Source organism: Bufo gargarizans, chromosome 1 (assembly GCF_014858855.1).
Source record: "Bufo gargarizans isolate SCDJY-AF-19 chromosome 1, ASM1485885v1, whole genome shotgun sequence".
NCBI lineage: Eukaryota > Metazoa > Chordata > Amphibia > Anura > Bufonidae > Bufo > Bufo gargarizans.
The window spans coordinates 69492290-69515716 of record NC_058080.1 but is presented as its reverse complement, the minus strand read 5'-3'; the positions used below and the strand labels follow the sequence as shown (position 1 = coordinate 69515716).

Genomic DNA, 23427 nt, shown 5'->3' with positions numbered 1-23427 from the left:
ACGGGTGAGGTTACGGGACACATGCTGGTGTAAGGAGGAGACGGCACACTGGGAAAAATAGTGGCGGCTGGGGACTGAGTAACGAGTAACAGCCTCCGCCATCAGGCTGCGGAAAGCCTCAGTGTCCACAAGCCTAAATAGCAACATTTCCAGGGTCAGCAATTTAGAAAGGTGCACATTTAGTACTATGGCCTGTGGGTGGGTGGCTGGATATTTGCACTTTCGTTTAAAAGCCTGGGGTATGGACATCTGCACACTGTGCTGGGACACAGAAGTGGATGTGCTAGCTGATGGTGCTTGCGAAGGTCCAGGTGCAGGGCGGGAGGCATCCGGGCCTGCCTCTTGGACAGGGGATTTGCCAGCACGTAACACAGGGGAAGAGGAGGCAGTGGTGTAACCAGCAGACACTGATAGTGGACCCAGGCGTTCGGCCCACCTATTAGGGTGTTTTGATGCCATGTGGCGGATCATGCTGGTGGTGGTGAGGTTGCTAGTGTTCACACCCCTGCTCATTTTGGTACGGCACAGGTTGCAAATGACAATTCTTATATCGTCCGCACTTTTCTCAATAAGGCGCCAGACTGCGGAACACATACCCCTTGGCAAGGGAGATTGCTGCAAGGGGGTGACCTGGGGAACAGTTGCGGGCCTGTTTTGTGTGGCCTGCCTTCTCTCTTTTGCCACCCCACTGCCTCTTCCAGTCTGTTGCGGTGCAGCGGAACCCTAGCCCTCTGTACTGCTGTCCTATCTCCGCTTGCCACCTTCCCAGGTTGGGTCAGTGATTTGATCATCCACCATCTCCTCTTCCACTGCCTCACTCTGGTCATCCTCCTGACTTGTTGACCTAACAAGAACCTCACTTATTGACAACTGTGTCTCATCCTCATCATCAACCTCTTGAGACACTAATTGCCATTGACTTATTGGCAACTGTCTCTTCATCATCATCCACCTCGTGAAACACTAATTGCTGTTCCCCACCGTCATCTTCTTCTGACAGTGGATGCTCAAGAGTTTGGGAATGAGTGCACAAGATCTCCTCATGACCCTCTTCAAGCGGGCTTGGCAAGAGGCCCAAATCAAGGAATGGCGATGAAAAGAGCTCCTCGGAATATCCAAGTGTGGGATCACTTGTTTGCCAAGACTCTCCATGGTGGGTGGAAGGAGGATCAGGGAGAGGATTCTGTTGACCAGACTCTTGGCTACTGAGACTGGACTTTGTGTAAGACAGGGTGGTGCTTAACAGACTGGAAGCATTATCTGCTGCAATCCAACCGACCACCTGGTTGCACTGGTGTGACTTCGAGAGTGGTGTCCTGTGCCGCCCTGCAAACTGGGACATGAAGCTGGGTATCGTAGATGAGTGTGTTTCTTGTGCTCTGGCAGCAGGCACAGTTTCACAACACCCAGGGCCATGGCCTCTGCGTGCACCATCGGCAGCACGGCCACTTCCCCGTCCTTTACTGCTCACCTTGAGCATATTAAATGGTATATATGCTTGCAAGTATGTCACACGTACAGTAGTGCAGGTTTTGTAAGTGTATGCGCAAATAAATTACAGATATTTAGGATGCGCAAATGTTATACCGGAGATGTAGCGCAGGTAATGTCGCTGTCACCAGTGGCAAAAAAATTACACTGAATGTCACAGATATTTAGGATGTGCAAATGTTATACAGGAGATGTAGCGCAGGTAATGTCGCAGTCACCAGTGGCAAAAAAATTACACTGAATGTCACAGATATTTAGGATGTGCAAACATTATACAGGAGATGTAGCGCAGGTAATGTCGCTGTCTGCAGCGGCCAAACAATTGCACGCAATTTAGCGCAGGTTGCGCTAATAATATATATTGCAGCCAGATAAAACAATAGTCCTTAAAAGGACTTTTGGGTCTCTAACACCTTTCAACACTAAACCCTGCCTAAAAAAAAAAAAACAATTCCTGTCCCTACAGCACAGCTCTCCCTGACTAAGACTGAGCCGAACCACGTGTCATCGGGTGCTATATAGCACCTGATGACGCAATCTGTAATGCCAGTAACCAACATGGCTACTGCATTACACTAAGCGCCAGTACCTTCCCACACATTTATTGGCCGAGTAGCAGAGCATGCTCGACCAACACTAGTCAATACAATAAACAGGCTGTAGTAGGGTCAGACAGCGGATGGTTAGAATAGGTAAAGGGACAGAGGTGGTACATGGGCAGACAAACAGAACAGGACACCTTACGCAAGATAGATACACCTATTCCTCCGGCATCTTCCCCCTGGGAATGGGCCTTAAATACTCTTAGGTGACCATTAATAGGCTGGGGAAGATTCCTGAGTTTGCCATGCAACACATCAACTCCTCACCACAAGCTTGTGACCACTGAAGCATCTGTGGTGTATACTTAGGGAAGAAAATATTTCACGCAGCACTGTAGGTTATCTTGTCACCACCATTGTAACTTTTCCACAAACATCATATTCAGTAACTGATATTTATATAATTTCCTAAACCATTTTATAAAAAGTGTCTCCACAAATGGAACTACCCTTTAAAATGGACATATTTCTCATGCAACACGATGCTTCAAAGCAACATTATAGCATTATATTTGAAGAGCGGGAACATAGGGAAAACGTACGTGAATAACAGCTGTTCCCAGTTTCTTAGATTCTTCTGCTCCTTGAGACTGACTTTGAATTCATCATCTAGTTTCCGCGAGGTATTCTCCAGAGAGGCTCTTGACTCGGCCGCTTTGTCACTTTCCTCCTTCTCTAGCTGCTGAGCTAGGAGTGCCGTCTCTCTTTTGTGCTCGTCTAGCACTTGTTGGAGATGCAGTCTGGGCACACTGAGTTTTAACATTTCTTGGATAATTACATCACTCTGGACGTGTCTGAGATCTTCAATCGCCTTCTCGGTCAGGCTGTATTTAATCTCCTTTAATTCATCGGTGGCATCATTATCCAGCTTTTCATAGAGTTCTTCAAGCTCCCGGCAATGATTAGCAAACAGCTTTACCCAATGTTCCAAGTAGGGCGGCACTTCCTTGGAGTATTTACAGACCTCCTGCACTCCGCTTAGCTCCTTCTTCTGCTCCTTTAGCTACAAAGGAAAAAAAAGCAGAGTAACTAAGTATCAGATGATCACACACAAAACAATAGGTAAAGATAGGTAAAAGGAAACATTGTGACAATTTGTGACAGGCTGTGGCCATCAGAGCAGTACCAGAGGTACCTCTTTTAGGACCTGGCTTGCATGCCAACTCACTTGGTTCTATCTGACCCACCTCTTCGAGGAGAGGATTAGAAATCTGACAGCTGTTACAGAGGCACAATGCTTAGTAGGCCCGACTATTTAAGCACTGACATAATTGTGAAGTTAGGGATTCACAAAATCGATAGGAAAAGCAGAGAGGGGAAGTCTGACCATGGTTCCCACTTCTCACTGATGCCAATAGATGTTGTAAGGTCCATCTCTTTGGCATGTTTACCTGTAAATGGACCTGACGAGTCTCCTGATTTGTCTGAAAAAATGATTCTAGAACATGTTTTCATAGAAGTCTGCATTGTGTTGTTTCTCGGTTATTACTACTGAAAATGTATGAATAAATTAACAACTGGATTTTACCAATCCTCTAGCTGATGAATTGGGCCCCTACAAATTCTAACAAGGTCCTTTTAGTGCCACCAGTGTCAGACTGTGTAGGGACATATCCTATTGACAAGGGGAATAGCATCACTTGGCTGTCAATTCAGTTATACGTTTTGCAAGAAAATGAGGCGGACACAGTTCAATGTGGTCACACGGTCAACTTTACTGAATAAAAGGCAGGTCAACACAATAGTTTAATGAGAGGCATTGTTCTTGCAACATTACAAACAGTCCAGTAACAGGCGGCAGTGGTGACACTCTCTCTCATACTGGTCTGTGGGGGAGCGGAGGCAGGAGCAGCAACAGGGTAAGTAAGGCAGTGCCAATACCTGATCAGAGGAGCAGAATGGCCGCCAATATAACAGCCATTATTGATACACTGTGTTATGTCTACTGCAGGGCTTAAAGGGGTTCTGCACTTTCATTTAACTGATGCTCTATCCTCTCGATAGATAGTCAGCATCTGATCGGCGGGAGTCCGACACCCGGGACCCCCGCCGATCAGCTGTTTGAGAAGGCAGCGGCGCTCCAGCAACGCCGCGGCCTTCTCACTGTTTACCACCGGGCCGCCGGGCGACTGACGTCATGACTAGTATCAACTAGCATGGGCGGGGCTAAGCTCTGTTCACTTGAATGGAGCTTAGCCGCGCCCACGCTAGTTAATACTAGTCGTGACGTCAGTGGGCCGGCGGCCCGGCGGTAAGCAGTGAGAAGGCCGCGGCGCTGCTGGAGCGCCGCTGCCTTCTCAAACAGCTGATCGGCGGGGGTCCTGGGTGTCTGATCCCGGCCGATCAGAAGCTGATGATCTATCCAGAGGATAGATCATCAGTTAAATGAAAGTGCAGAACCCCTTTAATGAGGTGGTGCTTCACTTTTGCCCTTGGTATTTTGGGCATCCCCGTTTCATATACCACCCCCTAGGCATAGCACAGTATCAATTTTGCCTGGAGTGTTCCTTTAAATTGGTTTCAATGCAGTGAAATGCATTACCATTTCCCCAGGTTTTTAGGCAAGTAAATATATTATATTAAATTAACCACAAGGCTTTGATTATACACATATTATGGAACAGCATGGGAACAGTATGACATGCCTAATATCCCCTGGGGTATACACAGCCCCCTACATAATGTGAAACTATGATGACCAGCATGCTATGGAACTGTCAGAAAATGTTGGGGGTTGTAGTTTCATATTATCTGGAGAGCTATCTTAAAACTCCATGTCTACTGCTCCACTGTACTTATCAGTATTCCCTTTCCTTCATTAGATTTATCCTCGCGTCACATTTCGACATACTAATGGAATTTGAAAAGCAGACACAAAAAGGCAATTTTCAGATCCCTTACAAATACCAGTCAGACTACAAAAAACAATCTGCTGTCATCCAGTAACAGATTTTCTCATCAGCGTCTTTACAATGGATGTTATAAACATTACAAGCCAATTAATCAGATAATATTTGGGCTCTGAATTTCACAAACGCAATGCCATCTTCTCTTTCCAAAGGGAAGGATTAAGATGGAAATGGAAAACTATTTTTAGATGAAAAAAAAGCAAAACTTACCCCGAGATTTCCAGCATCAATGATTCACTGTGCGCCTATATTTATTCATTAATAGTGCCAAACTGTTAAAATGCAAATGAGCGCTATTACGCCCCAGGATGAATTCCCTATAGCAAGACGTTGCATGCAAATTCAAAATTGCAATTTTCCTTCAGAGCTCATGAGAATGTAAAAGGTGGATGTTTGAACGGTATCTTATTGAGCTACAGATGCCATAAGATGTCTAGAAATTAGGCAATGAACAAAGCAGTGCTGCCACTTGACAAGTGGTGGCATACATAATATAGTGCCCAGACAAAGTAAGAGCTGTGCCACGAACCAGCAGGTGTGAACCCACTGTGCCTAGCTCCTCTATGGGCGTTGTCTAAATGACCCCCTTGTTCTTCACAATATCCCTGAGACTTTCCCAAGGGTAACACCAGGTTGTTACCTCTTGAGGACAATTGGCACACATGGCAGCTGGTCCAGATGGACTAGGAGGTACCAGAGGTACAGTCGTAGTCAGCAGATCGAATCATAATCAGGAGCAACAGTGCAGGACTGAAGGATGAGGCAGAGGCGAAGTCAAACAAGCAATGGGTCAGGGCAGGCAGCACAGGTCAGGCAATCTGGGTTGTCAACAGAGTCAAGTCAAGCAGGTAAGGATCAAACAGGTAGCGGAGTCCAGAAATACAAGCACAGGTCAAGTATACAAGAATGCAAGCAACCTTTGTAGGACACAAGGACCTCTGACGCTCAGGCACCTGGGAAGGGGGCTGGACCACTAAATAAGTGCAGGGTGGCTGGGATTGGTCAGCACGATTACATGTGCTAAACCCATAAATCACAGGAAGTGACGCATGCCGGCCCTTAAGGAAGTGCTACAGGGAACAAGCAGAAAGCCTGCTGTGCCCAGGACTGGAAGGAAACCGTGCACCGGATTCCAGAACAGACGATGCATGCAAGGACAGGGCACAGGACTGCAGAGGTGAATGGGAAACACCGGCAGCAAATCATCACTGAACATGGAGCCCGGGACCACGGCGGTAAGCAGGGGATCATCGGCGGACAGCTACCGCTGTTACAAGCTGTCAGGAATTCAGAAATAATGGCTATACATGCAGCCAACAGAGCAGCAATCTGAAACTGAAAGCAAGTTACTCTGCAAATAGGCTGAAATCTAACCCTATAGAACAAAAACTGCTGACATTTTCTAGTAAATAGCCACTTAAAAAATTATTTTAAGCCCAAAATTAGTAAAATGCAATCATAAAAAATTGCCCCTGACGGTGTTCATAGCCTTTAATCTAATGTGAAATTTAACTGTTAACTGCAGAATGTATAAAAGCCTTCAATAATTACCTTCTGTGCAATGTGGCGGCTTCTCTTGTTGCTTGATTTCTGGTACATTTTCCGTGTTTCTTGTTTCAGAGCGCTTTCTAACTTCTGCTTCACTTTAAGAACTTCTGCCTGAGCCTTCTCCAATAACATCTGTACCTGAGAGTCACTTATGTGCCCGGCCCTGGAAAACACATCCTGTACATTTAATAGGCAATATTACCAAATTAGCTACACGTACATCCTCCCCACCTGGAAACGTATTCTTGTACAACTTAGGCTATGTTCCTACTACATTTAGTTTGTATGTTTGCCTTATGTGCTGGGATATGCTCTTAGCACACATACCAAATGGTCCTACAGACTCAACAGATGACAAAAGAGCACACTTTAGGCATCTTCTGGGATATCACTTCTGCAATGGACGTGCCCAGAACTATTTTATTACCTGCAGCAAGCCCTTGAGGAGCCAGAGCGGAGGATGGGGGGAGGGGGTGTAGTGGCTCTGACTACAGCGTATGGTGTGGTAGGAGTAAGTAAACCAGGCCATCTTTAAACAGAATAAACATCACTGTTTACTGTAGTGCAAAATGTGAGTTGTAGTACACCCAACAAGGAAACACAGTCTCATCTGTACACAGTACAACCCCTTTTCCAGATAGCAGTGTATGGCTTTTGGGCAAAGCTGGGAATTATGGCCTTCTAGAAGCATTTCCTTGCTAAAGTCTCCCTCTGTAGAATCTCTGGCTGGTGACCGTACTTTGGCAATTATGCCTGCAATTCACACTGCAGTGTGCAGGACCAAATGACTATGATGGGCCAAATCGTGTCCAAGTGTGTAGGGTGTCTTAACTCGTCATCTCTCCACAGCAGCAAAGTCTGGAATAGCTGAAGCAGCAGGTTTACTTGCTAACCTGACTCCTTGCTCGGCCATGCACATTCTCAAATTTTATAGATCTTACTTTCTCCAAGAACATGCAGAGAACTGCGAGTCTCTGAAATTTTAGGTTTTTGAGAAGCACATGGTGACGGCTTCCTCCTTCTTCAAGCTCTCCCTCATTCTGCATAAAAGATCCTAGAGCTAGGGCTGGAGCCATCCCACACCCTGTGCTCCTAAGAGGGCTGGGTCAGGATTAGTTAACCCTAGTTGTGCCTACAAGATGCATAGATATGCTGAGTACAATACATAGCATTATAAAACATAAAATTACGAACCATTTGCAGATACCCCCTGTACTGCCTCACGGGCAGGGCCCTCTCTCCTCCTGTACCAGTTTGTAACTCATCTTGTCCATGCTTAGTGCAATTGTCTGTATTATGTATGTACACCCCTTATCATATGTACAGCTCTATGGAATGAATAGTGCTTTAATAATAAATAATAATACTGGGGTATTTTACTCCTGAATCCATCCCGATACCTGGTAAAGAACGTTACGTCTGCAGAAGCTGGATTATCAGAAGAGTGTCATGTCACCAGGTTTGTTTGAGGTCGGTCCACACAAATTCAGAACGGTAAGTATATTACAAACTTTCTACTGCAGGTGAGTTCTATGTAATTGAGGTGGCTTTGTGGGACCCACAACTGTCAATAAAGAACCCCTTTCATCTGTTATTATAGAACCCCTTAAATTAATTTCACAGTACATTTTATATTACTGCTTATGTGGACTTGGAGACTTGGATACAGACTCCATGGGGCTGGACCATAAAGCCATCTACAGATACATCAATTAAATGACTAAAACTCAGGAGGCCTTCAGACCACAATGCAAATAAAGATTTACTCAACCTTTCATACATGATCTTTTCATTTAAACTGTTCTGCTGGATTAGTTTTCTGTTCCACAGACCCAGATTACATTGTGTTTTTTTTTTCTAGTTTGAGGACAAGTTAATTCCCACAGCTGTCCTTTTCGTGACAGAATGAATATATAACTTTGACCCGGTTCAGTTCTCGCTAAGCCACGTGACCTGAAGAATTCCGTCAGGTGGGTACAAGAAAGACAGATAATGTATTATTTTCTACAGACTGTCAGCTCGAAAGATTAATGTCACCTTGCATGGAGTGAATAGAAGGAAAGAGCGAGGATTCAGTGTGGTAACCCGAGTCTATCTAAATCTGAAGATATCAAAGAGACATAAACTAATATATTTGGAGGGTCCCTATAAAGAGGTAGGAAGCCAATTACAGTAAGGGTACATTCACACGACCGTGTGTTATCCTTTCCGTTTTGCGGTCTGCAAATAACGGAACCGCGTGTCCGCATTTTGCGGAACAGGTGACTTCCGTTTGTGTTCCGTATGTCTTCCGTTTTTTTATGGTCCGCAAAAAATGGAAGAAAAAAAAAGATAGAGAAAAAAATAATTATTAAGGCCTTATGGAAACGGATCCGCAAAAAACGGATGACATACGGAAACCATTCCGTATTGCATCAGCAATTTGTGGATCCATTGACTTGAATGGGGCTGCGGACCGATCTGTGCACACAATAGTAGGACAAGCTTTATATTTTTGCAGACTAGAAATGCGGAAACACCGATGCGGACAACATACTGAACGTTGTCCGCACATTTTATTCACCCATAGAAATGAATGGATCCGCATCTATTCCACAAAAGGCGAAATGGATGCGGATAAAATAATACGGTCGTGTGAATGTACCCTAATTCTGGGGCCAAATGTAAGAAGTATAGGCTGTGCCATAGACCTTATATGCCGGTGAGCCGATAATGAGCTTTCAGTGGTAATTAATGCTATGAAAATTAAGTACTCATGTACCCAGCCAGTAACCGCACATGTCCTCCTGAATTCAACTATGGCCAGCATCTCACTTCCTAAGCCCCCTGCTCCATATCTTAATCAGAGACGACTGGAGGAGGAGGAGAACAGAAAATGGTAGCTATTGATGGCCAACACAGAGGGACAGCTTTTGGGGCAATATATTGTGCTGCACTGTGGTATATGGTATCTCAAGCTATAGTATTGCTGACCCCTCCTACTTATGTTACCCCACCTCCAGTCAATTTAGACACTCCTACAATATGGGGCCCCTTTTAATTTTTTTTCCAGGTCCACTTTAAGTTTCCAATGTGCCCCTGATTATATTAAAGAATTAAAGTGACCGTCAAGGAAAAACCAAAAGGGACGCAGCTCATCGCACCCTCAATGTACCGCCATTCTGGTTCATGCCGGCAGGTGCAAGTTCAGGTCCCGACCAGCGGTTGACATTAGATTCCCAAGAACCAGTATAGGATATAACATTATTCATTTCTTAATATATCTTTATAGATGTCAAGGTAATGTTTTTGGGTTGCAGAACTCCACACCCTCTGCATATGTAGACACCAATGATTACATTCTGTCTGTCTGTAGCTACCACTAGAGGGAGCTTAAGGGTTTACTACAAAATGTATGTAGACAGTAACCATCTGATGAGACTCTAGTGGTGGATGTTTTACTGTATTGTCTGCCGACAGGTGGAAGAAGGGTCTTTGAGCCCACTAGGGTACCAGGGCTCAGTTGTGATTGCAGCCTCGCACCCCCTTAAAGAGGTTGGTTACTCCATGGTTAAAGGATCACTAAACTTTTCAACTAACCTTTCACAAAACTTTAGATATGTCATAGAGTCATATCAAAAATTGCGAATAGTGGAGGTCTGAGCGCTGAGACTCCAGCCGATACCTAGAACAAGAGGAGAGAAGCGTGCGCATATCGCACTCTCTCTCCTTCCTTCACAAAACGGGCTCCATAGAAGTCTATGGGCCCGTCTTGATTCCGTCTTCAGCAGCAAAGAGAGAGAGCGCAATATGTGCGCGCTTCTCTCCCCTCGTTCTAGGGATTGTGTGGGTCTCAGTATTCAGACCCCTACTGATCCCAACTTTTAATATGTCTCTATGAAATATCAAACATTTAGTGAAAAGTTAGTAACTTTTTAATGTAAAAAAATAAAATTAGACATTATATGGTACATGACAATATATTTCTAACGAAGCTAGAACCAGCCCTGTACATCATCATGTACATCTCTGCATTTATTGCTCTGCCAGGTTCTCTTCAGGTTGGCAGCTCAAGGGGCGTCTACTTTCCAGGAGGACATGTCCATTTCACGGGGGTGTGTCCTTGCTGCTGCAGTTCTCTCCCTTTAACTGTCACAGCTTATATCAGTAGCATCAGGTCGGTGGCAGTTGAAGGATGGAACGGAGCATGTGTGGCCTGCTCATTCAGCTCAAAAGCAGGATATAAACATTACTGTGCAGATAGAACAAGAGGGGGCGCCATTATATTCAGGCAAAGAGAATATCTCACAACCAGAGCATTTTTTAAAAAAGGTTTTACATGCTGAATTACAACGGTGGCTCAGTGGTTAGCACTGGTGCCTTGCAGCGCTGGGGTCCTAGGTTTGAATCTGACCACGGGCAACATCTGCATGGAGTTTGTACGTTCTTCCTGTGTTTGTGTGCATACATACTGATGGGGACTTTAGATTGTGAGCCCCATTGGGGACAGTTGGATGCTAATGTCTGTAAAGTGCTGCGGAATATAGTAGCGCTATATAAGTGAAAAATAAATAAATAAATGTTGGGACAACCCTTTTAAAGTTATACCTGTGATTTTAATCTGTATCTGTTGCACTTTATTTAACATAGATAATAAAAAACTCTGTATATAGATTAAGTAATCCCCCCCCCCCCCCACCCCACCCCAATTTCTTTCAGTTTTTTCTGTCCCATTCTAAGGACAGCAATATGACAGGACTGTATCTATGTATTTGATTAAAACTAAGACCACCCAATGGACCCCATTAAATACAATGGGGTCGGTCAGGGTTCTTTTCAGGAGCCCAGTATTTTACCGCTGTGCTATTCTGTCTTGAGACGAAGGTGCCTACGACGCAGATACAGCATAGCCAAAGCTTTGCACATTTTGTCTTCAAAGTTTACTACTGTGTGGACGCTAACATTTGCACAAAACCATAAATGCTCCGACTCCTGCACATCATCCTGCAACAATGAGTAACAGTTTGCTTTCATTTATCCCTCCCGACACAGCCGAAAACTGTCATCTTTACCTTTCAGTCCTGTTAATAAGGTTTGCAATTTGTGTAGCTGCAGAATTCAATAGGCATCGAGAGCGGCTGTCACCGAGCTGGAGGCCGTATAACAAGTGCTTTCGGGCAGCAAGTCTTTTGTTCATGTGATATTTTTTGGTAGCATGCAGGAAATCTAGAAGATCCTCCGTCTCTTCCTGAGGACACACAAAATACAAAGATACAAAGAGTTATCTTACAAATTGTTGACATCACTGTGTTTATTATCCCTGTACTCTGACATCACTGTGTTTATTATCCCTGTACTGTGACATCAGTGTTTATTATCGCTGTACTGTGACATCACTGTGTTTATTATCCCTGTACTCTGACATCACTGTGTTTATTATCCCTGTACTGTGACATCAGTGTTTATTATCGCTGTACTGTGACATCACTGTGTTTATTATCCCTGTACTGTGACATCACTGTGTTTATTATCCCTGTACTCTGACATCACTGTGTTTATTATCCCTGTACTGTGACATCACTGTGCTTATTATCCCTGTACTGTGACATCACTGTGCTTATTATCCCTGTACTGTGACATCACTGTGTTTATTATCCCTGTAGTGTGACATCACAGTTTTTATTATGCCTGTACAGTGACACCACTGTGTTTATTATCCCTGTACTGTGACATCACTGTGTTTATTATCCCTGTACTGTGACATCACTGTTTATTATCCCTGTACTGTGACATCACTGTGTTTATTATCTCTGTACTGTGACATCGCTGTGTTTATTATCCCTGTACTGTGACATCACTGTGTTTATTATCCCTGTACTGTGACATCACTGTGTTTATTATCCCTATACTGTGACATCACTGTGTTTATTATCTCTGTACTGTGACATCCCTGTGTTTATTATCCCTGTACTGTGACATCACTGTGTTTATTATCCCTGTACTGTGACATCACTGTCTTTATTATCTCTGTACTGTGACATCACTGTGTTTATTATCTCTGTGCTGTGACATCACTGTGTTTATTATCCCTGTACTGTGACATCACTGTGTTTATTATCCCTGTACTGTGACATCACTGTCTTTATTATCTCTGTGCTGTGACATCACTGTGTTTATTATCTCTGTGCTGTGACATCACTGTGTTTATTATCTCTGTGCTGTGACATCACTGTGTATATTATCCCTGTACTGTGACATCACTGTGTTTATTATCCCTGTAGTGTGACGTCACTGTGTTTATTATCTCTGTACTGTGACATCACTGTGTTTATCTGTACTGTGACATCACTGTGTTTATTATCCCTGTACTGTGACATCACTGTGTTTATTATGTCTGTACTGTGACATCACTGTGTTTACTATCCCTGTACTGTGACATCACTGTGTGCATTATCCCTGTACTGTGACATCACTGTGTTTATTATCTTTGTGCTGTGACATCACTGTTTTTATTATCCCTGTACAGTGACATCACTGTGTTTATTATCCCTGTACTGTGACATCACTGTGTTTATTATCCCTGTACTGTGACATCACTGTGTTTATTATCTCTGTACTGTGACATCACTGTGTTTATTATCCCTGTAGTGTGAAATCACTGCGTTCATTATTACTGTACAGGGATATCACAATGTTTATTATCTCTGTCCTGTGACATCTCAGTGTTTATTATAACTTTACTGTGACATTACTGATTATTATCCCTGTACTGTTACTTCATGGTGTTTATTATTTTTGTACTGTGACATCACTGTGTTTATTATATCTGAAGTGAAGACTTTAAGTAAGCTGTCTCAGTAAGGGTCCATTTACACGTCCGTAGTGTATTGCACTACGGCCGTGTAAATCCGCAATACACCGGGCCGGCACCCCTATAGAAATGCCTATTCTTAATAGGACATGTTCCATTTTTCGGGGGAGCCGCGGACTGGAAGTACGGAGCCGCGGACTGGAAATGCGGATGCGGAAACGGATGCGGACCCATTCGACGGACGTGTGAATGGACCCTTAGAGTATTGAGAGTACACCAATCTGCAGTCAAAAGCCCATCATTGAGCATCTCTAGCGTCTGTTCAGTTAGAGTAAGCCTAGGGAGACTGTGGCACGGAGATGAAGGTGCCACTGGTCTATGTTCTGTACAGGCATCAGCTTAAGTGGAATAATATTATATTTTTTCTTATGGTTCCTTCACTAAAATCAATATATAGAATTCACATAATTTACCTGGGTCTTCAGATAGTGTTCAGTCAGCGTTCTCTGCATTTCAGGTTTAGTCTTCACTAAACTTGATACTTGGTCAAAGAACATTTTATGGAGGTCAGATCTTTGAGTGACGTTCAGTTGTCTGATAGACTTTGCAAACTCCTCTTCTTGCCTATATAAAAGCGTCCTCTTCATTTCGGTCTTCTCAAGGCCATGGAACTTGTCAAGAAGCGATCTGTATTCAACCATAGCCTGTGAGAGATAAGAAGAGATATGGGACAAAGTCTTCCAGATACACTATAAAAGCCATTCAGTTGCACATTTGCCAAAAAAGTCCACCAAAGCTGCTTACAAGTGGGCCCCATAGCAGCCGTCATGGTTGCTGCAGTGATAGTATATATCTAATAGACCGTCAACGCTGAAGGGGGTCCCCTATACCTGTGTATCTGGGAAGCTTAAATAGAAAAGAGAGAGTTATTCCCACACCACATCAAGACAATGTCTAGAGATGAGCGAATCGAAGCTGACGAAGTAGAATTTGATCGGAATTTCAGGAAAAATTTGATTCTTCCCAAAGTCGATTTTTCTCGCGCTTTTCTTCCCAAAGTCGATTTTCCTAAAATGGGTGATGCACATGTTAGAACATGGAGCTAAAAACTCTGCGAACGAGGGATCACCCACAATGCCATGTAGTGAATTTACACTGTGATACCGCCATTTTTGGGGTGTATTAATAGCAAATACAAGTACGTGTTATTAGCTGTTCTGCGGTGAAATTACATTGTGAAACAGCCATTTTTGGGGTCTATTAATAGGAAATATAAGTACATGTTATTAACCGTTTTGCAGCGAATTTACATTTTGATACAGCCTTTTTTGGGTGTATTAATAGGAAATATATGTACATCTTATTAGCCGTTTTGCAGTGAAATTACACAGTTATACAGACATTTTTGGGTATATTGATAGGAAACATAAGTACATCTTATTAGCCGTTCTGCGGTGAAATTACACAGTTATACAGCCATTTTTGGGGTGTATCAATAGGAAATATAAGTGCTGTACGAGTTATTAGTCGTTCTGCAGTGAAAATACATTGTCATACAGCCATTTTTGGGGTGTATTAAGAGGAAATATAAGTAAGTCTTATTAGCCGTTCTGCGGTGAAATGACATGGTCATACAGCCATTTTTAGGTTGTATTTATTTACTTTTAATTTAATTCTTTTAATTTACAGTATGTCAGACAGACATTTGACAGGCCCTTCAAAGGGAACGGACAGTGGCCAAAATGTTTCTGGCGCAGGCAGGAGTAGCAGCAGAAGAAGGGGGGGGGGGGGGGGTGGCAGCAGGATTCACAGTGACAACTCCCAGTGTCATCTAGCAGTCGGTTCTTGACCAGCAACTCGGTTTACTCGGTCTTCTACTTCGTCGCAAGTGACATCAGACCCCCCAGCCAAGAGTTATCCTGCCAATGTTGGGGGCGGATCTGGTGCTTTGGAGGCGGCACATAGATTATGTTTTTTTATTATTATTTGGAGAGGATCAGAATCGACATTGAGTTCCTTTCTATGTAATATAAATTCCAATGACCTGAATCTCCATTTTACAGCAAAAACCAGCAAGACTAGTAATGATTTTTTTGGATTTAAAAATGTATATTAATCTGGATAAAATTAATTGTAGCACATATTATAAGCCCACAGCCAGAAACAACTTCATTTTACACTCCAGCTACCACCTCCCCAGGTGGTTGCTAAATGTACCTATGAGTCAGTTTAGAAGCCTCAAAAGAAATTGCACAATGGATGATATGTTTGAGAAAGAGGCCGAAGTTCTAAAACAACAGTTCATTGATAAAAAAAATATCCGAGCGACTGTATTGATAAAGCTCTGAATAAGGGCAGAGATTTGGACTGCAAGGAATTTTTTGTCGAAGGTTCAGTTCAGCCATATGATTACCCAATGTCATGTGAGGGGTTGCAGATTATATTACCCTTCAACACCCAGTATAAAAAATAATTTAGAACATCATTATAAGGCATTGGTCCTTCTTACAAAAAGATAAAGTTATAGGACCATTGATACCAGTAAGACCAAATATAGTGTACACACTGGCAAACAATTTAGGTTTGAAAATAGCACTGTCACACCGGTGACAGGTTTGAGAAGGTCTGAAAGATTATCTGCTCATCAGTGATCTGACAGCATCTTTTGGTTTCACTTTGTCTGTGTGTTTCTTATGTCCACACCTCCTGTTCAGGTGTGGATCATGTGACCTTTACCTCCCCCTATTTAGTTTGACTTCACCCATCACTCCTTGCTCTGGATAGCTTCATTTGGTGTTGGAAGAGCTGGAGTGTGGTTCTAGTTGAAGTCCTGATCATCCATCATCCTTATTAAAGAGGACCTTTCACCGATTATGACACTGTGAACTAAGTATACAGACATGTAGAGCGGCGCCTGGGGATCTCACTGCACTTACTATTATCCCTGGGCGCCGCTCCGTTCTTCTGCTATGCCCTCCAGTATCTCCGGTCACTAAGTTATAGTAGGCAGAGATTTCAGTCTCTAAGTTATGGTAGGCGGAGTCTGCCCTTGTTCTGCTCTAGCGCTGGCCAATCACAGCGCAGAGCTCACAGCCTGGGAGGTTATTTTCTCCCAGGATGTGAGCTCTGCAATGCGATTGGCCAGCGCTACAGCAGAACAATGGCAGACTCCGCCTACCATAACTTTGTGACCAGAGATACCGGAGGGCATAGCGGGAGAACGGAGCGGCGCCCAGGGATAAAAGTAAGTGCAGTGAGATCCCCGGGCGCCGCTCTCCATGTCTGTATGCTCAGTTCACAGTGTCATAATCAGTGAAAGGTCCTCTTTAAGTGTTCTGCTTGTTGTGTTTTGTATTCCTCCCCCCCCCCCCCCCCTGTTGTTTACTAGGCTTCAGTGAGACGCTGGTTCCTTCACCAGGGAAGGAGCCGGTTGTCTCTGCCCTGTCATTAAGTCTAGGGCATCTGAGGGCCACCAGGCATCTCTACCATTGAGAGGTGCCCATACGGATAGGAATACGGGCCAGGAGCAGGGTTTCATAGGTGGTGACCCTTTTCCTTCCCTAGCGGTGAGGCCTAGTGTCTTTTCCTTTCCGTCTTGTTGTCTTTTGGTGTTCTCCCCTACTACATCCGTGACAAGCACCCACAGTAAAATTACCCAATAGAGTAAGGAACAATCATTGGCTGTGCTTTGAGGGGTTTTTAGGTGCAATTCCTGCTCCAATTGTAAGATAACAAGCTTCCCTAGGAAAACCTTGAAAGTTATTTCAACCAGTAATGGTTATTCACATGAAATAAAAACTTTCTTGACATGTAACAGTAAGAATGTGATTTATCTGTTAATGTGTCCTTGTAAAAAACTGTATGTTGGCCGCACCAAGAGATGTCTAAAAAAGAGGATCTCGGAACATGTAGCCAACATACGCAGAGGTTATGAGAATCACACTGTCTCCAAGCATTTTAAATCATGCCACAACAAAGATCCTACTGGCCTCATTTACACAGCATTGATAAATGTGGCATCAGATTGGAGAGGAGGTGATCTGATTAAGAAGATATCAAGAATAGAATCCAAGTTTATATTTGATTTTGGCTTATTAACCCCGAATGGGTAGAATGCAGATTGGGAGTTATATGTTTTTTTGTGATTGGGCGCCCCTCGACATAATGGAAGACCAGTTTTACATTATATTTCTTGGTCTCCTTTGTCGATGGGCCTCCATTCATTTTTTGTTTCATCTAATGTGGGGATACATTATTGATTCGTTGTGGACATTAATATTAGCCGCAATACAAGCAAATTACTGCTTTTGCCGGATCAATAGTGGTATATAAAATGCTATGGTTGTTTATTGGATATATTACTGAATATAAGTTTGTTTTTAACAAAATTTTATATTGAATATTATTTTTGTTGTATTTAAGCAGCAATGGCATATAAAACGCAATGTGGGGGGGAAAAACCACATTACCATGAAAATACTCAAATGTTTGAAAATCCGGGTCTTCTATACCTCCATGGGGTTATTTGACTCCAGTTCAGATTTTAGCTTTTGCTATAATCCAATATAAAAGGATGTGGGGAAGCACTTCATGGTTACCACTGAGGAAGGGGTCACTCCGAAACGCGTATGGTTTATACCTTGTACCGGCATGCTGGCATAGCGGTTCCCCTGAATTCTAAAGTTTAACGGCCGTGTTGGAGGCCGGCGATCGCTAAAGGAACCTCCGTCTAAAAGCTCCGGTCACATGAGCTTCAGCAAGACACGTGAGCGGACATTCAGTTGGCGTCTGTTTCAATACGAACATCTTAAGTCTCCATAAGGATAAGAAGACACCAGCTGGACATAGGTAAATGTGGTACAGTTGCGTTTAGTAGGTGGGACGCCACCTTGACATAATATTGCACTGTGTCTGTTTGATACCTCAAGTTCCTGTGACTGTTTACCTATGCACTGTCTGCCTGATACCTCTGGTAGGAGCAACGTACAGGACTGATCACCCTTTAAAGGCGTGTACTCCACTTGCCGGAATTACACGCCGGATCCGGAAAAACGCAAGTGAACTGAAAGCATTTGAAGACGGATCCGTCTTCAAAATGCGTTCAGTGTTACTATGGCAGCCAGGACGCTTTTAAAGTCCTGGTTGCCATAGTAGGAGCGGGGAGCGGGGGAGCGGTATACTTACAGTCCGTGCGGCTCCCGGGGCGCTTCAGAATGACGTCAGAGCGCCCCATGCGCATGGATGACGTGCCATGCGATCATGTCATCCATGCGCGTGGGGCGCCCTGACGTCACTCTGAAGCGCCCCGGGAGCCGCACGGATGGTAAGTATACTGCTCCCCCGTTCCCCACTACACTTTACCATGGCTGCCAGGACTTTAGCGTCCCGGCAGCCATGGTAACCATTCAGAAAAAGCTAAACGTCGGATCAGGCAATGCGCCGAAACGACGTTTAGCTCAAGGCCGGATCCGGATCAATGCATTTCAATGGGCATTAATTCCGGATCCGGCCTTGCGGCATATGTTCAGGATTTTTGGCCGGAGCAAAAAGCGCAGCATGCTGCAGTATTTTCTCCGGCCAAAAAACGTTCCGTTCCGGAACTGAAGACATCCTGATGCATCCTGAACGGATTTCTCTCCATTCAGAATGCATTGGGATAAAACTGATCAGGATTCTTCCGGCATAGAGCCCCGACGACGGAACTCTATGCCGGAAGACAATAACGCAGGTGTGAAAGAGCCCTAACACAACTGCCTGAAAGGGTGATTTCAGCAAGTAATATGACAAACCACGACCATCCAATTCCGGTTTCACATTGCAGTACATTCGTACCCTTTGATGATTATGAACTGATTGCGGTCTCTTATGAATATATCCATTGCTGCTATTTTGTGTACCTAATGCGATTTATACCTATTGCTGCTATTTTGTGTATTTAATATTTTTTTTATATTTATTTTACACTGCCATTTTAGGGAGCACAATCTCCAATAAATAGATATCTCGTTTGATTCCATATCTGAGTGCCTGGTCCTATATTCATTGTTGTACCCCCAGCCAAGAGTCTGTGGTTTCCTCTGACACGACGCTTAGTTCGCATGGCCCTGCGACCCCACCTGTCTTGAACCCACCTTTGTCATTTTCAGTTCCCTCAGCGTGAGAAGTATTATATGCCATAGGCTCGGCTCCACTTTTCAGCGAAGACGAGCTTCTAGAGGACAGTCAGCAGCTACTACCAAGCCAAGATCTGGAGGAGAGATCCTCCGCTTCGCGTGGGAGCTGGTGTGAGTGGTCAAGGCTCCTGGCCCTGAGACAGTTGAGGGGGACATCAGTGACGTGCAGACACTAGTGGATGATGATGTAGCCGATAGCAATTGGGAGCAGAGTGAAGAAGGGGCTTCATAATCATCATCATCATCATCAGAAGATGAGGGCGGCAGCTTGCGTGTGAGGCAGGCTGGGCCAGCAAGGTGGTAGCGTGGCCGTGAGTCAGCAGGGTGGCAGCAGTGCGAGGTCAGGAGCCAAACGAGCCTTGGGTAGACCGCCCGCTTCGCAGGAGCCTACCTGCCCGGAAAGTAGTGGTGCAGGAGTCCACAGAAGCAGTGGTAGCAGGCAGTCAGCGTGGAGTGTCGCCAGAATAAGTGAACATGGCCATTTGCTGAATCTGTGGGCAGAAGGTAAAGCGTGGCCAGGGTGCCAATGTTGGCACCACAGCCCTGCGTCAACACATGCAGCGTCACCATAAAGTGGCCTGGGAGAACTGTGGCTCTGATATAGTGGTCCAGCCTGCCTCAGCGAACGCTGCATTACCCAGTGTCCTACAACCCTTTTCCTGCAGTTAAGGCTCCACCACCTCAGCCAAAAAAAAGCTGTCTTTCCTTCCCATCATCTACTGGTCCTTATGCTCCTGCTCCTCCTTCTCCTACTCCCCATCAGGCATTTCGTCAGCAATCGATCATCGAAGCAATTGCAAAAAGATAACAGTACACATGCACTCATCCAACGGCGCAGAAGATGAACGTGGTCCTGGCCAAGTTACTGGTACTGCATTCTCTCCCTTCTCCAAGTGGTGGACTCTGCACCTTTCAGAGAACTGATGGCTTGTGACAAGCCAAGGTGGAGAGTCCCAAGCAGTAATTTCTTTGCCCAAAAGGCAGTACCAGCTCTGCACACATGTTGTTGAACAGAAAGTAGGCCAGCCCAGTTTCACCACAGCTGGAGTGCCAGAGGTTAGCCATCACGGTCCTAGACTCTTCCTTAGATCCTTATATCATCATTTGAATGTTCTACCACTACAGTATACCCTTGTATGTCAAGTTCCATGTACTTAAGGCTTGTTCATATATATATATATTTAACATTGGCCTGAGGAATTAGCTAGTATTGTAAGTTGCGTATAATTTTGGTGCATGTTTTGCAGTGATTTGTGTATGTATATTTTTTCATCTGCACAATGTATAATTTTGTGTAAGATGTTCTTGTGGTGCATGCGGTCCGCCCCGGCATCCTCCATTGTACGCATTTTTTGCTGGAGATTGCCGTTGTCGTTATAGACACACTACAGTGTCTGGGTTTGGAGCATTTACACAAGTTTAGGCCACTTTTTTCAGTGAGTTTTAGTTCTTATGTGTATGGAATGTGCCACTTTATTTTGTTGGTAACGTTCTTTTGCACCTGGTAGCTTCTGTGTCACATGGTCTGTTGTGGGTCCGGCTCACAGCTTTATTCTACCTCACAATGCATTGGTGATACCACTATGAAGGCATGTGAGAGCCTGGCTGTGAGTTAATTGCACTGTTCAGACCCTGTTCACACACCACAGGCAGTTGAGTGGTAGGACCCCAATGCGCACTGAAACACCGTGATGTGGTGCATGAGGGGCTCCGATATGTTCCTGACTGGAAGATATTGGCAAAGTTCTCAGCTTTTAACATCGGCCTGTGGAATTGGCTAGTATTGTCAGTTGCGTATCATTTTTGTGCATTTTTTGCAGTGATTCTTGTTCATATACAAAAGAAGATTACTTAAGGTGAAATGCTTTAGGTCTGGTCTAGGGTCTGAAGTAATTTAGGGCCCTGGTTTGGAAGGTGAATCGATTTAGGTGTCTTAGGTCTGAATTTATGTTGCTATAGAGGCTGGGCTCCAGAAGCGAGAGGTCAAAGATGCCTAGGCAGTAAACTTAGCAGTTGTGAGGAGAAGTTGTCATAGTGGTGTGGGCCAGATGGACAAGTAAAGAGAACTTTTACAATCAGGGAAAATGTCTCTGACCCCACAGCCCTGGAACTTTGTTAGACTACACCCATGCTTGAAACAAAAGTAAAGTTATGTTTGGTAGACTAATTTAGATGAAAGAAATGAGTAATACAATTAATGTATTAATGTTGGTTAATATGAGGGTTGATCTGGTAATCCACTGAAATCTATAGAGAGTGTTAGGCTACTTTCACACTGCCGTTTCTGGGTCTGCTTGTGAGAGCTGTTTCAGGGCTCTTACAAGCGGCCCAAAACAGATCAGTTTAGCCCCAATGCATTCTGAAAGGATAAGAAACTGCTGAGAATGCATCAGTTTGGCTCCGTTCCGCCTCCATTCCGCTCTGGAGGTGGACACCAAAACGCTGCTTGTCTGCCTGACAATGCGGAGCCAAACGGATCCGTCCTGACTTACAATGTAAGTCAATGGGGACGGATCTGCTTTTCACTGACACAATATGGTGCAATTGAAAATGCATCCGTCCCCCATTGACTTTCAATGGTGTTCAGGACGGATTTGTTTTGACTTTGTTTATGATAATGCAAACTGATTCGTTCTGAACGGATACAAGCGTTTGCATTATCGGTGCAGATCCGTCTGTGCAGATACAAGACGAGTCCGCACCAAACGCATATGTGATACAGATATAAACGCATACAGATATAAATGCAGCTTTATGTCATCAGTATTGTATCCATCTTGTGTTTTCAGCAGTCCGTATTATAAATCAGTAATATGGATGCCATACTGACGACATGGAAGGATCCATAACTATAGCCTTGTTACAGATCTGTATTCTCCATGTTGATACATGCACTTAGGTGAAACAAGCCCAAGACTGATAGGTCAGGTTTTCTCTCTCTTAGACGAGTTACATGTTGGAAGAAAAATTGCTTCTTCTTGTAGAGAAGCAACATTATCACCCCTGGTCCTGTCATTCAAAGTGGAGAGGATGCGGCAGTTGCAGAAAGAGCAGAGCCCCCAGGTGTGACGGCAACTTCCCCGTTGCTACCAGAGGCTTATTTGAGCATATTTAAAGATAATGTTTCTCAGCAATTTTTCCCAATTATTTTGGATTTAGGTCAACTTTTTTTTCGTAAAGATCCTTAATTCACCAGAATTCCAAGAACGTTTTTATCCTTGCCTTGAAGGTAATAACATGCTCAGAAGATCTCAGAAGGTTACACATTCATGGCATATGTCACTATTAATAATGGAGGAGGCTACAAAACATTAGTTCTTCTCCTTATTTCCTCCAGACCGTGGCTCTGTATATCCCTTCTCTATTAGCTAAACTGATTTGTACATCAGAATGGAAGTCGAGCGTTTTCTCACCGCATTTGCTGGTGTTTACAGAGACCTTTCTAAGTTTAAAATCCTCAAGGGTCTGTTAGCCAATGATTCATCTTGTAAGATGACAATAAAGAAGGATTCGCTGTGGATGTTCCAGAAGATTGCCAAAATAAAGCCTATGAATGTGAGAAAAGCCCCATACTAAAATGCTACTCAAACCAAGACCACATAAGCCCGGCCTAGAGCAGGAGACATGCCAGATTGTCACTCCACACAACTTACACCACTATGCATACAATTTATTCATCAGTTACAGAAATCTAAATAGGTTAAAGGGGGACCCCAGAAATAAAAGGAATAGCTGGTCATTTCTTATTTGCAATGGCATGAAGCTGGAAAGTCTAAACTAGGGTTGGAACTAGAGATAAGCGAATCGAAGTTGACGAAGTGGAATTCGATCCGAATTTTAGGAAAAATTTGATTTGTACCGAATCCGAATTTCCTAACGCTTCAATAACGCTGTGGTAACAAATCAAATTTTTT

At 44.0% G+C, this 23427-nt stretch overlaps 1 protein-coding gene across 1 annotated transcript in view; it reads right to left on the bottom strand.

Moving 5' to 3' along the window:
- Window positions 1–23427, bottom strand: part of EVC2 (EvC ciliary complex subunit 2) — a 193812-nt gene that overhangs the window by 66396 nt on the left and 103989 nt on the right. The window contains exons 11-14 of the mRNA XM_044282668.1: window positions 13814–14044; window positions 11602–11777; window positions 6554–6713; window positions 2636–3096 (exon numbers count right to left, since the gene is read on the bottom strand). Coding sequence (XP_044138603.1) covers window positions 2636–3096; window positions 6554–6713; window positions 11602–11777; window positions 13814–14044 — 1028 coding nt within the window. The remainder of the gene's footprint in view (window positions 1–2635; window positions 3097–6553; window positions 6714–11601; window positions 11778–13813; window positions 14045–23427) is intronic.